Source organism: Camelus ferus, chromosome 12 (assembly GCF_009834535.1).
Source record: "Camelus ferus isolate YT-003-E chromosome 12, BCGSAC_Cfer_1.0, whole genome shotgun sequence".
Taxonomy (NCBI): Eukaryota; Metazoa; Chordata; class Mammalia; order Artiodactyla; family Camelidae; genus Camelus; species Camelus ferus.
In genome coordinates, this window is record NC_045707.1 from 29,719,099 (window position 1) to 29,734,607 (window position 15,509).

Consider the following 15,509-nt stretch of genomic DNA (forward strand, 5'->3'; position numbering starts at 1 on the left):
AGAGTTACCGGAAGATTATACATAGTTACGCAAGTCAAATAGCTTTGGTTTTGTGACTCTAAAACATCGAAACTCTTACCTCGCACAACAAGGTCTGCGGAAGCTGAAGAATTGTCCACAATCGTCTGCGCGGTGCATGTGTACCTTCCAGCGTGTTTCAGCTGGGCATTCCGGATGAGCAGCTCCCCATTGGAATCCAGCTGTCAGCAAAAACAGCAGCCATGCAAATCAGTACAATTTCCCCCCATTAAATGGTATTTAGGATATCAGAGGTCCATTTCCCCCCTAACAGAATGAACGCCATTAAAAAGGCATCTGTTTTAGATCTGCTGACTGTCTGTGGGTTCTTAGGTTATTTAAGCGCTGGGCTTCAGTATCTCAAGTGAAGAACGAAGCAAGTGTGTTACTTCAGGTCTTTATTTTTAGCCTTAACATCTCTGACATTCTATTATATCTATCATTAGAAGGCCTTTTGAGAGATGGCAAGGGATGAAGGTATTTCACAGATATCTTTTAAAGAGAAATGGTAAGGTCTAAAAATCTTGACGCTGAATGTCAAGGAGGATAAAGAAATGCTATGTGGCCAGGAAGAATGATTAATTTGGTTTCCCCAAGCCAATCTAAATAACTGATTTCAAGATATGCCACAGTTCATCTTACAAAGATACTAAAAGTGTGCAGAAACTGTCAAAATGGACAATTCTACTAACGTGTTCTGTTTGGGCCAAAATATAAGCTCCACATGGGCAAGGATTTTTGTTTTGGTCACTGCTCTATCCTCAGTGCTTAGAATAGTGTTCAACATATATTTTTTGAAGCAGGCTTGAGGGAATTTTGCTTATGAATATAAGGCACCATCTCAATTCAATTTCTAAAAATAGCTAATGTTTATTGAATGGTGTCTCTGTACCAGGTCCTGGGCTATGCAAGTATATATATAATATCTCATTCCATTCTCTTCTGACAACAGTCCTATGAGATAGGTCCTTTTTGTCCATTTTATTAAAGATAAAAGTGAGACTTAGAGTTGCCAAGTAATTTAACTATACCTACTTGCTTTGGGAGAGGGAGCAAAATCTAGTCCACACTCATTATCTCCAAAATATTCTCTTAGGGGAAAAACTTGGAAAATTCAAATTTTAAATAGGTTTTTCCTGAGAACCACAGATATGGATTTACTATTGCAATCATAGGTATCCAGATAGATTAAAGGATGAAAAATTAGTGATTAGGTTAATGTTCCACATTATAGATGAAAAGTACTGTTTCTGATATATGGCAGACCTGCAAATTTTAAATTTTGATTATTTTATGACTATACATGGAATAAATGCTCTGCTTCACCACTGAGTCTGTCAGTGGCCCCTTCATATATTAAATTCTCTGCTGGTCTTGGAAAGTATTTGGGTTGCAATCCTTGTTTGATCCATAATATTAATTGAGAATAATAGCTAGTTATAATCTGAGTGAATTGATTTGATTGATTGTAATAGAATGCTACTATCCCCATATAAAGAACTCATCAGTGACCACAAACCTTGTTCATTGATATTAGCCACTCTCAGTACAAACGAAGCTAGAGGTCATACGATTTTATGTTAGTTAGGGTCTTCCCATCCCTTGATGTCTAGATTGGCTAAAAATTCAGTTTTCCAGATTTCTGCAAATTCCTAAGGTAGGAGAGTTCTTTCTTTCTGTTCTCTTGGCCAGGTAATTCTTTGCCATACCAAGGAGCCCCAAACCAGACATTTAGCCCTTTCTCTGTTTTGCCAAGAAGTCTGCTAACACAAAGTATTAGCTAGTAAAGTGGGTTTACCAAAGGGTTGAAGGTCATGGAACTGGTCGTCTCCATCAAGTAGGGTAAAGCAACATTAACAATTACCATCCACTACACATTTCTATTCTTAAAAGTCCTGTTGATCCTACTTTTACCAGGGATTTCTTAGTGACCTTCACCTCGCCCAGTTTGCCGCCATCTTGTTGGTACTCATTCCCATTCCCATATCTCACCTCTCTCTACCCTTCTCTTCTTTCCCCTAGAATCAAACAACAATTCTTTTATCCTCATGTGAAGCTGCTTAATTCTTGGATGGTTGCTTGGATTCTGACAATACTTCTTCCTCAAAACCTTACTTTCTGTTTTTAGCTTTTGCCATTCCTTTACCTCTTAACCCTCAATCCATTTTAATCTGGTTCCCACCTCTTCCGCTTCTTTTACTTGACTTCTGATCACATTTGAACTCCCCTCCCAAAACACTCAACATTTCTAGTCATCTGTGACAGCATCTTTTCCAGAAACAATGAGGAAATTCTCAACCCTTCTTCTTCTTCAACTTCCTTAAAATCCCATCATAAATTATCGAACTTTTCTATTCCTTTTCATCACTACTTCCTTTGCCCTTGTCCAAACTACCAACATCTCTCACTGAACAGTTATATCCTATTTGGTCATGACCTCCACCCCATCCCACCTATCCTTTTCTCCATTTGGCACCCAGAGTGACCTTTTTAAAAAAATGCAAGTATGATCAATTCTTCCCTTGCTGTAAAAACAAACTAAAATCTTTAAAAATGTTCCTCTTCCCGGAATAAAAGCATTACATGTTATATGTGTTATAAGGGGCAACCTGGCTCCACTCTCTAAATTCTGGCCAATATCCCAACTCACCTAGTGCTACCATTCCACTTACATGCTGCTCACCAGAAGAACATTCCTGTTTTAGGACCTTAAATGTATCAGTGTTCTCTCCCATCTCTGGTTTTTCAAGGTATTTCTCCTCCTGAAATTTGATCCCCTCATACCTTACGTCCTTACCACCTTCACCTAAATAACACCCTCTCCCACCAATATCACTTCAAGCAGGATTTTTCATCTTCTCTTGTTTTATTTTGCCATAGTGGATTTTACTTAATGTGATATCACATATCTCGATTGCAATGAAATATTTCTACAGATATATGATTAAAATTGGTTTCCCTGAAGGACTGTAAGTTTTATGGGAGGAGGAAACATTCGTGTTTTGTTCAGCATGTATCCCTGTATTATATCTGTATGTGCTGTATCCCCAGGACCAGCACACTGCCAAGAACATAACACTAAATACACCTTGTTTGAATGAATTAGTCAACATTCTTACTAAGACTTCTGGCATCTACTCTTAGGATAATACAGGTTTACTTCATTTTAGCTACAAGCAGAGTTAGGTTAGCAAGTTCATATAGCCCATGACAACTGCAGCATTTTGTAAGCACATAATGAAACTTATTTGGTGTCAGGATGAAGTACACACTCTTGCTACCTCCTTACCCACCTCCTATGCCCCAGCCACGGTGAACAGCTTAAACTTTACCATGTGTTCTCTTTCCTGCAGACCTTATACTATCACTTGCATTGCCTGGATTCTCCCATCTTCCACTTCTATCACTTGGCTAACTTCAAGTTCTAGTTTAGATGCCTCTTTTTTCTCTGGCATCCAAAGTCCCGCTTAGGAGGCTGCCTTTTGTGTATTTTCATTGTAACTATCCCTTTCTACTCTAATTGCTTAGTTGTTCATTTCTTCTACTAGACTGTAATTCTTTGAGGAAGGAACTAGGTCTTATTTATTATCACATACAAATTATATATTGTAGTATCTGACACACAGGAGGAATTCAACAAATAAATATTGCATAAATGAACTAAAATGCCTATGATCTAAACGTTTCTATTAAAGTCTTTTAATAATTTTTTATGACTTTTTCAGATAAGATAAAGCTAATGTTTTAAGATAAAATAGCTAAATTGAGAATTATTGCTATTCATATACATGAGATCAACTATCCATTCAAAGTACATTTCAAATTATTTATAAACTCATTTAATGAGGAAATATAAAAATTTTAGGAATAATGAGTTAATTATAGAGAAAAGAATGCAGTTAATATATAAGAAAATGGAAACCTCTGAATTTTCCAGCCACCCCTATTTGCTGTAGAGAATTAGGCCTTCACAAATTTACAAAGAGAAGTCTGCCCTTCCCCTTAGCTTTGGAAGGTTATCTATAGTGTCTGTCTTTGCCTGGGTATCTTGGGTCTTACTGGATAGTCTAACTATGTGATTTAGGGTGATAGCTATATCTGTATAGTTTTAGAGAAGGGGCTGGCTCTGCCAGAAAGACCAACATTGTGACCTAGGGTAGGGGCTTTGGGTCATGTGGTATCAGTCAACCTAGAGACTGAGATTAACCACTTGGGCAATAATCAATCAGTCACACCTTCATGATCAAGCCCCAGTAAATATCTGGTCATCAAAGCTCAGTAAAGCCTCCCTGGTTGGCAATACTATGTGCTTACTGCCACCTGCTAAAGCTGACAGAGTAATGCTTCTTGACTCCGAGAACAATGGAGGCCCTATGTTTGGTACTTCCCCTGGAATCCACGCTGTGCACTTCTTCCCTTGGCTGTTTTTAATTTGTACACTATTTCTGTAATAAATTGTAACCATGGGTATAATAGCTTTCAGAGAGTTCTGCGAGTCTACTGAATCAAAACTGAGAGTGGCTTTGGCAACTTCTGGAACTTGCAGGTGAAGACGGTCTTAGGGACCCTGCCCGACTTTATAGTTGGCCAGTCTCTCATATCATACTATACAGAACTCATTTAAGAGGGGAGATAAAGGAATATGATTTTATTATTTATAACTTTGTTTAAAAAAATATTTGAGGTAAGGAGAGAGTAAAATTGTGTATATGGGGAAGGTAATAATAAAAGAGTTTTTCTTGAGCCATCCTGGAGGCTAACTGGCACATATTTCTGAGAAAATTTCCTAGTGAGAAGAAATAAAATAATATAAAATAATTACAGTAAAGTAAAATAATTTAAACACTATACATTTATAAAACAGACTGTTTTAATGTGCTTTGATATCCTTAATAGCATTGAACTTTGGGACTAAATATTCATTAATCGAAAGATACTAAGTAAAAAGGTTTTAAACTATTATGACACAAGATAATAGCTATATTTGAGAAAAAAATTTGCATAAAAATTAGTTCTTAGTTATGCTTTTATGCACTTAGTTCTTTTATATGCTTTTATTATGCAAACTCACTACTTTGGTTGCTTCATGTGTCTAAATGAAAGATAATCCCATTGCTAAATTCTCACTATTTCTTCAATGAGCCATGTGATTAGACTGGAATTAAAAAAAAAAAACAGTTTAGAAATGGAAAATTATTTTATTCAGTCTTATAATAAAAATTGAGAGCACAAAAATAATATTAAAATAGCATATGGCATCATAATTACCTTTTGTAAAATATTTGAATGCTGTATACCAAATAATCTTTTTTTTAAATGAAATTGCTATCATTTCCCCAAACTCACAGTTTGAAACATGTTGCTGTTTACACAGTCACTTCTTTTATTCTGAAAGCAATAATGTGGTCATACTTTTCATACATTTCACATGAAATGAAAAACACAAACTATTTTATAGCTTAAAATATCATACTGAATTTATACTAATTGAATCTTCAGAATAAACTCCTTAATAACTTGTAATTAAACTATTCTAAAAGTTTAATGCTAAACTCATTTTGAAAGTCAGCCCTGTTTTAGACATTAGGACTTAAGTAGGTAATGAAAAGCCTACTTGTACAAAGCAATCATAAGTGACTTTAACATTATTCTCATTTGGTCTATATTTAATGAAAGTGTGGCACTGAAATGCCTCAAAAGGAAAGCAAAGAAAAACTATACTATATCATTTCCAATAGAGTTGTATGTGTATAAAAGCTTTCCTGAAGGTTTTATAAATGGGACTGGCACTTTCCATAGCTCGGGAGAAGCTGAGGTTCTCAGTGGTCGACAGAACGCTTACAAAGCAAGTAAAGATCATGGATCTCAGCACATTCTAGCCACAAATTAGATACGAATGCTCTCTCTATTTTCATGAAAAACCACAGCTTGGCTGAATTACAAAATGCTTCCCCTCATACGCGGAGAGTTGAATCACATACTGGAAATTGTGATAGCCCAGCTCAGGGATGTTCCAAAGTGTATATGCGGTTTACCGCTTAGAAATTTCCCAAGTTTAAATCAAAAGACTTCCAAAATATAAATGTCTATTCCTTCCTTCCCCTTCCCCCATGAACTAATCATAAAGGATCATTCCTGCAGTGTCACTGAATCTGAACCACTGAGCTGTATTAACAAATTCCATTAATTGTAATGAACAAAGAAACACGCTATATGGTACATACAAGGTCTCGATAAAGCTTAGACGGAGATCATAATGGCGCTACAAAAACATGTCTTTTATTCCAGTGATGTTCAGAATGAAAAGACAAATACAGGAGGCTGGAGAGAAGTAGATCCTTTGAAGAGAATATTCTCGAAACGTAAAAGCAAAAATTACTAAGTGTGCATGATACGCACTATATCCAAGAAAAATAAACATTTTTTTTCTTTTTTACTTTGACTTGCTAGATTATAAAAGGAAGAACTGTGCCAAAAGCTTCAGATGCAACTGCAAACTTTAACACCATCTTCACCAACACAACAGCAAATATTTTCTAAGAGTCTCATGGGTGCCAGGGGCTATTATAAGAACTTTACATGTGCAAATTCACTTCCAACCCTTAACACCCACCTTGGGAGACAGGTACTATTCTTAAGTGTGCTTTAGAGATGAGGACGCAAGACTACCTTAACTACAACCAGTACTGGTGCTGTTAGTAAGACTGCTGCTACTGACACGACTATTAACACTATCACTACAACTTCCACTATGGCTCCTCCATCACTGTCGCCTACCAGTACCTGATCTAACTTATTATGTGCCTCTTAGGTGCCTGGCAACGTGCTAGCTACTTTACATATATGTTCTTATTTAATTTTTATAATCCTCAGAGAGATATGTTCAACAGTTCCATTTGACAGATAAGGGATTTGAGATTTTAAGTTAAGCTATTGGTAAAAGACTCAATGGTCAACCTGGTTTTACCAAGTTAAACTGTTGTCAGAGTAGCGCTTTATGGATCAAACAATTGCATTTAGGTTGACAGTTTGGTAGGTAAAAGTGGCTACTTTCTCACAGTGGGAAAAATGTAATGTGTTGTTTTCTTTCTTTATTAAATTTTTAACCTATTTAAATATTCAAACATAACAAAACAGAAAAAATAGTACAATGGCTATGCATATACCAACCAATTAGACTCAACAATTGTAAACAACTTCTCATGTTTGCTTTATCTAATTATCTCTCTATTATTGAGCCCTTAAAAAATAAATTACTGATATTATCATAATTCATTCCTCAAAAAACTGAACCTCTAAAAAAGTAAGGCCGCTTTCTTAAATCATTTTCACATATAACATGATTAACAGTCATTTCCTAATGTGATCTCATATGCAAGTTAGTGTTATTTAAATTAATGTATCAGCATTCAAATTCCCTGAATGTACACAATTTTTAAGAAGATAAGGCTTTAAAAATTTAATGAAAATGAGTATTATCATTATAAACATACACACACATATATTAGGGAAATAGTTTAGGGTAATTACTAAGAGGTCACCCAGCACTTGTAAGGTCAATGGAAATATTGAATATCCTTAAATTTGGCTATTTTGATGGCTGAAGAGTCCAATTTTGATCAGTTGGGCAATTTAAATTAAAACTCACAAGGAAGGACATTTTCTTTTAGTCTCTGCTAAGTATTTTAAATGATGAACAAAAACGTCAAAGCCTTGGATTTGAACCTTGTTTTTGAGTTGAAAGAAAACTTGGATGTCATTTAATTCATATGATTTTTAAATTGGGTTCTATTAGCCTTGGGGTTCTGAAGATCTTTGTGGATCACCTGATAGAAAGAATCGTGGATCAGAATGGGACGTGTTTTGGGGTAGGGAGAAGTGAGAAGGTCTGTGGTTAGGGCTTTGGGCTCTGTGGTCTCCTACAAACGCTCACACACAGGCAGTTTTTTTCAGTCTGAGCAACTTCACCTTCACTTTTGATATTTATTCAGGTTCTGCTTTAAATTTTCTTTGTAAAAAGAATTCTACTGTTAAAAACTTCCTGTGGCTGTTCTTCAAAACTTCGGATGTGGCTCAGCTTCCTCATGTGACAGATGAGAACCCTGAGGCTCAGAGGGACTGTTTTGCCCAAGGTCACGTAACTTGTTCAGTGTGAAACCACAACAAAATTCCAGATCTTCAGATAATGATCTGTTTTTAAAAACTAACTTTTAACAAAATTAGTTAGCGTTCTTTTGGAATATGACAGCTAAGGATAAAATAGTGTATTTCTAGTGTGATATAATAAACACATCAAGTCTACAATGTAAAATTATAAAATAAAATTCCTAAGACACCAAGAGTTTTCCATGTTGATTTCCCCCTCTTTTTATTTTAAATACATACTGTAGTTTTCAAGCTAGAGAACGAGAATAATTAACTGCAGTGATGCTTAAATACGCAAGGAGTTCTACGTAAAACAAATGTGCCTTTAACGCTGAATAAATGTTTGGGAATTGCTCCAAGCCAATACATCTCTGAAGAGCAAAGTCTTGGTGTTATATGTACTTAATTCCATTTATTTAGCATTATGTTTGGCAAATGGCTTTCTAAGAACAAGACTGGGATTCTCTGCTAGAGAGTAACTTTGGCGGGCATGAAGTTTTAGCTTTAGCTGGAAGTGGGATGATGTACGAGAAGTCAGCCCAAGCGCAGGTACATCTAGTGGACACGGGTACTGAGCTCCATGTTGACTCACGGAAAACAGCAAATCATAGATGACAGTTAAGTGTAAGTAAATGTTTATAGGGTAGCGAAAGGGAAATCAAAGAAATTATATGTTCAGACAGAGTCAGGTGTGACAGAACTCTCTATCTCTTTTCAAATTAATTACTGACAGCAGAGACGAGATTTGGTCACAGGTAGAATGCCTTTGATTTGTGTGGGGGACACACTACATCAGGGGACATTTTACATATTTCTTCCTCTCTCCTTTCACTCATCAAAATTTGAGACTTAAATTCCCAAAACACATGAACTTTATCCTCTCCTACTGATACTATTTTGAAAAATGCTTTATCTGTCCTCTTAAAATTTCTTTTTTTAAGTCTTCAGCACTCTGTTCTGCCCCAAATAATGTAACTTCTCTGTTTCCAACATATCCCACTCAAAACTTTTCAGTTCCTTTATTCTTAAGGGCTTTTCTTTCTTTCTTTCTTTCTTTCTTTCTTTCTTTCTTTCTTTCTTTCTTTCTTTCTTTCTTTCTTTCTTTCTTTCTTTCTTTCTTTCTTTCTTTCTTTCTTTCTTTCTTTCTTTCTTTCTTTCTTTCTTTCTCTTCTTTCTTTCATTTCTTTTTCTTTCTTCCTTTCTTCCTTTCTCTCTCTCTCTCTTTCTTTCTTTCTTTCTTTCTTTTTTTTAAATCTCCCTTGAGAGCAGCATTTCTCAATCTCGACCCTGTTGACAATTTGGGATGTTCAGCAGCACCCATGCTAGGCAGATGCCCATAATACACCACCTCCCTGCAGGTCTGACAGCCAAAAATGTCTCCATGTATGGCCAGCTACTGTGGGGAGAAAAATTGCTCCTGGTTTCAAAGCACCGTTTTAGAGCTTACATCATCTCACTGTTGGATGCCTGCTTGGTCTTCTGCTTTGTTGCTTCAGCTCTAATTTGATCCTTGCCTTTGCGGGGATTACGAACTCACCCTCCTTTTTTTTTCTCTAACTTGTGGCCTCGTAACTGCACAATCTTCAGCTTCTTGTTCAACCATGACAGGGAGCCAATGAAATTGAAAAAGAAATGACTTCTGTTTCATGATTATTTTCTCTCTCTCTCTTTCTTGCATGTGCAGAAACAAATTATCTGTTCAAAAGAATACCATCGTCTAGTATGGAATATACATATTTCAAACTTAAACACTTTTTTTTGTGACATGTTCAGTAGAATTAATGTTTTCTTTTAGCCTTAGGGTAAGGAAATTGTCTTTTTTTGGATGCTGTCTATTCAGTCAGAATAAATGCAGCAGCACACCCGCAAATACAGACATAATCTACAGATCTAAAGGAGATCATTAAGAACTGTCTAGAACAATACAGTTAGACCTGGAACTCCATAAATTTGATTTATAAGGTAATGCAGAAGTTGCTTATAGTGTAGGAAGAGTAACGTAATTTGGATGACTTTGAGTGAACATACAAAGGTTCATTAAACAAGATTATAGATGGAAAACAGTATGGAGATTCCTCAAAAGACTAGGATAGACCCAGGAATCCCACTCCTGGGCATATACCCAGAAGGAACCCTACTTCAAAATGACACCTGCACCCCAATGTTCATAGCAGCACTATTTACATTAGCCAAGACACAGAAATAGCCTAAATGTCCATCAACAGATGACTGGATAAAGAAGTGGTGGTATATTTATACAATGGAATAGTATTCAGCCATAAAAACCGACAACATAACGCCATCTGCAGCAACATGGATGTTCCTGGAGAATGTCATTCTAAGCTGAAGTAAGCCAGAAAAGAGAAAGAAAAATACCATATGAGATCGCTCATATGTGGAATCTAAAAAAAAAAAAAAAAAAAAAAACCAAATACAAACAGAAACAGACTCATAGACATAGAATACAAACTTGTGGTCACCAAGGGGGTAGGGGGTGGGAAAGGACAGACTGGGATTTCAAAATGTAGAATAGATAAACAAGATTATAATGTATAGCACAGGGAAATATATACAAGATCTTGTGGTAGCTCACAGTGGGAAAAAAATGTGACAATGAATATATATATGTTCATGTATAACTGAAAAATTGTGCTCTACACTGGATTTTGGCACAACATGGTAAAATGACTATAACTCAATAAAAAATGTTAAAGAATGATTATAGAATAAGCTATGAGTTGAACAGTACTGTCTTACAGTGTTTCAAATAATGGGAGGAAGATTCTTTAAATGGACGTAGACACGAATACCAGTCAATGGATTAAAAACCGAAGCTATGAAGACCGCAGGCTCTGCCATCAGATCACCTTGGTTTCAGATCCTTCTGTCACCAGCAAGGTATATGACTCTGGGCAAATGACTTAACCTTTCAAATCCCTGTTTCCTCATCTGAGAAATTGAGAAAAGTCACAATAGTATGTGCCCTATAGAGGACTGCTATGAAGATCAACTGAGAAATACACGAAAAACATTTAACCCAGTGCTGGCCAAACAGCAAGCACTCAAAGAAATGCTGACTGTGATTACCTCTCTGTTGCCTTCAGCAAGGAAATACCTGGGATCTTTTGTCTCAGACCAGGCATGTGGTACAGCAAGCAGTGCAAAAGATAAATTATGAAAAATGAGATCTGTAACCAGAAAAAAAAGTAACTGGCCAAAGATTCTGGAATTTCCAATGAGGAATGACTGCTCTATCATAAACAGTTATTAGTAATAACCACTTACGATCTGCCAGATCTTGTGCCAAGCACTTTATAGGCATTCTCTCATTGAGATCTCACAAAAATATGATGAAGTAACCAGAACTGCAAACCCAATGAAGTAACCTGAATGAAGGAAGTGAATTACTAATAAAATTTTACAAAGGGGGAAATGTGAAGCTTAGAGAGGTTTAATCACTGGCTCAGAGTCACAGAATAAGAGATGAAAAAATGGAGCCTAGAACTCTGGTTGTGGTAAAGCCTGGACAATTCGTATGAGGTTTATGAATTCAAAACAGATATGCAAAATCTTTTTGCTGAGTTACAACTTTAGCATTTCTTTGTAATAAGAGAATCAGAAAAGAAAAAAAAACTATTACAGTAGCAATAACCAGAATTGGAAAATAGTTAACCACGTAAGTTTCTTAAAATTCCCTAAGATCGGGGCTCTGACACAGAGAACTGTCAAACAGTTTAAGGAAAATGACTCAAAATAAATGTCAAAAGGTAGGTGGCTCTTGAAAAAAAAAAAAATTCTGCCAATCAGGTACCACCATGGGAGAGGCAGAAAATAATACATTATAAATACATATCTTTGGTAGATGGTCTCAAGTCCTTTCTAGAACAAGAGGGGTTGAACATTCAATTGGTAAGTAAAATGGCCCTGCTATTGTATTTACTCTAAGGGAGTAAGTAGCTATGAACTGGAAAGTCAAAGTAGAAAGCATTTTATAGTTGGATTTGAAAAATTTATGTATTTGTCACATAACGTTGACTAACTTTGACAGAATAGAATGCCAGATAAACTGCATATAAGCTTATTATATCAAAGCTTCACATTGATTAAACTTATAATTTATAGAGACACACTTAACATTCTCCAATGCATAAATTCAAGTTCAAAAGAAACGTTTACTGACTCTGATTACATAATAATACAACAGTGAATATCTATTGAATAAGTAAAAGAATAAATGGCATGGGAAATTAGATTTCTAGCTTCTTAATATTTTTCTATAATCAGTCTTGTTCACTTAGGGCTTTAAAATCAATAGCTACATTTTAAAATTAATTAATTCAAAAGAGTTTTACATAAAGCAGGATCATAAATGTAACAGACATTGTATTTAATGCTATTTATACATTTAAATGTTACTTATCGGTCACTAAAAATTCTTAAATGAAATTCAAATCTTCAAATTCACGTTTTTTCTGGTAGTTATATGAATATAGTTGGAAAATATCTAAGGAAAAAAATTTAAATCACCTATAATCACACCTTTTAGATATAAGTATAGGAAAATGTATTTAATTTCATAAACCTTCAAGCCCCAAGTTGTTCAGGCTGTGAAATTTGAAACCTTGTGCAAGGATGCCACATAGTGGTCAACATCAAGAACAGCAAGCTAAAAACGACGGCATACTTGATTACTGAGTGTACTGTATTATTGAAATCAAATTGTAAAATACAAACTTAGGCTCCTGAAATTAAAAGCTTAAATTTTGATGTCTATTTTCTTCATAAGTTAGAAGTTATTTGAGGTTTTTTAGCAATTAAAATGATTAAAGCATGATGGTGATAATGATGTCAGTTTGGTTAATTGGGATAGCTACAAAAACATTTATATTTGACTTTTAAACTCATAGAGTAGCTCTGATTTATTTTAGTTCAGTGCCTGTGTTTGTCTTATCGGCGTTTGATTCACCCTGTCACTGTTTCTGCTGTGCTATGTGTTCAGTACTATATTTTTAAATGAACAAATGCTATTCAATAATAGAAATGTTGCCAGAATTAAATAAAATGCCAAAACATGATTTAAAATATATATATATACTGATATATTTGCTGGTGCAATTTGAATAATAGACAAGGGCAGTCAGCAGTGCTCCTTCGTCTGTATTTGATGTCTCGATACCTGCCATCACTGTTAGGTTTTCGCTCACTGAGCTTTGGGTGAGAAGAGCCCTTCCTCTGAGAGTGGTCTACTAGTGAGCCCAGAAGCAGTTACTAGCCATTAGGACTATCTTCCAAAAGGCGGATCAAACGCATATAGCGTTTCACTCACATTTGCGTGGTACATTTAGCAGTGAAGTCTGACTTTGAAGTCTGCTTTAAAAGAAAAAGATGCCAGATGAGTGTGTGTATGTCCATGAATGACTGAAAAATTGTGCTGAACACTGGAATTTGACACAACATTGTAAAATGATTACAAATCAATAAAAAATGTTAAAAAAAAAGATGCAAGGGATTTCTTAATAGGTGTTTCTTGGGTTCAAAAGACATAATTTAGTTTAATCATTTATTTTAAAATACATTTCTTATCTGGGCCTTTAAAAATTATTTAAAGAGTTAAATTGACTTGCCCATCTCCAAAGTGCTAAACGTGTGCCTTAGAGGTTTTCACTCACTGAAGTGGCCTGTTCAGCCAGTGAGTATGTTTTCTGCCACTGATCATTATTAGGCTCCTGAATTAGTATTTCAGTTATTTCTTTACTTTTCTCTTTTTTCAAGCCATAGGTCTCTTTCTTCTTTTTCTTTCTCTTTCTTTCTCCTTCTTCCCCTCATTCCTCCCATCTCTCTTTCTCTTCCTTCTTTCCTCTTTTATTAATTTCTTTTTTTATGTTTATTTACATCAATCAACACAATGTAACTATTTTAAAGACCATAAGGAGGCTCCACATATGAACTTCCACTTAATTTAGGGCAATTTTATAGCCCCAAATCTATTTTTGTTGACTTCAGTACAGCTTTAAGTAATTACCTGTATAAACTATGCATGTTGCATTTTAGAAATTATTCAATATATAACACCAAGGGACGAAGCAAATTCCAAAGTCTACTTTTTCAAAATAACATCTCTCTGTTTAGCTCACTTTTTTTCTTATTAAAATGAGTAAAAACTGAGTGCTATTTTCTTTTTTTGTTTACAATTTGAAGAAATTATTAAAGACATTGGTACCAAGTTTACTACTATTGGGCATTCTTATGATTAAGCACATCAGAATAGACATATAAGGAAAAAATTATCACATGGTATAGTGTTAAAAGTGTTCTCTCTACAAATTCCCAGTTGTTATTTTTTTAGCTTTTCTTTTTTAAATTAAAAAAAAACACATTTTTTTAATCCAGTTGTTATTTTTTTAAAGTGTGAGTTTGGTTCAGAAACTAAAAGACACTGTAGGCTTCCTGTAGACGTACAGTTATAGGCCAGATCTGTCAGACTAAAAAGAAAGACCTGGAATTACAGTTTCCACATGAGACGTTGATACTGTATTGATAGTTGTTCGGTGAATCTAGCTAATAACAATGTAAGAATAAATGTTTCCACTGAGTTAAAATCAATCTTAACCCGATTAAAGGCTTTGTTTTCACTTTTTCAAGTGGAAATTTCTAGAATATTTTTTAAAGAGTTAGACAATTGAAAACAGATTATAATAGGTACATATCAATCTTCAGATTTCACAGAACTTGAAAAATCTTAAATATTTTCCTGAGTTAATGCAAACTTTTATTAATAATTGACTTCTAAAACCAAAAGTTTTCTTAACCAAGCATAGGTCTTTAGGCTCCTAAATGATTGCTGTTATAGAGAGCAGACTGGTGAGAGCAGTGATCAACTTGCCCTTTAAATCCACTGTAATTTAGACAATCCTATCAATGGGCCCAGGGCGTTCCTGTGCGCACTGGTACTCCTGCATTTCTCCCCAGTCTTTTCCTCTATTTTCTTTATTCCCATATAACACATCACTACACTTAATTATAGGACTTGTATCATGTGTACTTCCCCATTCTTAAAATAAAATACAGCCATTTAACTCTTTAAAAAATCACATGGACTAGTTCTCCACCCTCTCCCACGGAAGTATTTTGTCTATTTCTTACCCTCAAAGAATGCAATAAATGCCTTAAAGTTACCATTATAACAAAGGATATGTTCCATGTTCTTACCTCATTTAAAATGAATATATATATGTACATGCCTGACTGGGACACTGTGCTGTACACCAGAAATTGACACATTGTAACTGTACTTCAATAAAAAAAATTAAAATTAAAAAATAAAATAAAATGAATGTGAAGGCACT

The 15,509-nt window shown here is 35.1% G+C and overlaps 1 protein-coding gene across 5 annotated transcripts in view; it reads right to left on the reverse strand.

Moving 5' to 3' along the window:
- CNTN1 (contactin 1) overlaps positions 1-15,509 on the reverse strand; it is a 286,536-nt gene that overhangs the window by 85,672 nt on the left and 185,355 nt on the right. For all 5 annotated transcript variants that reach the window (XM_006193665.3, XM_032493300.1, XM_014566827.2 and 2 more), the window contains one exon: positions 80-200. In XM_006193665.3, coding sequence (XP_006193727.1) covers positions 80-200 — 121 coding nt within the window. The remainder of the gene's footprint in view (positions 1-79; positions 201-15,509) is intronic.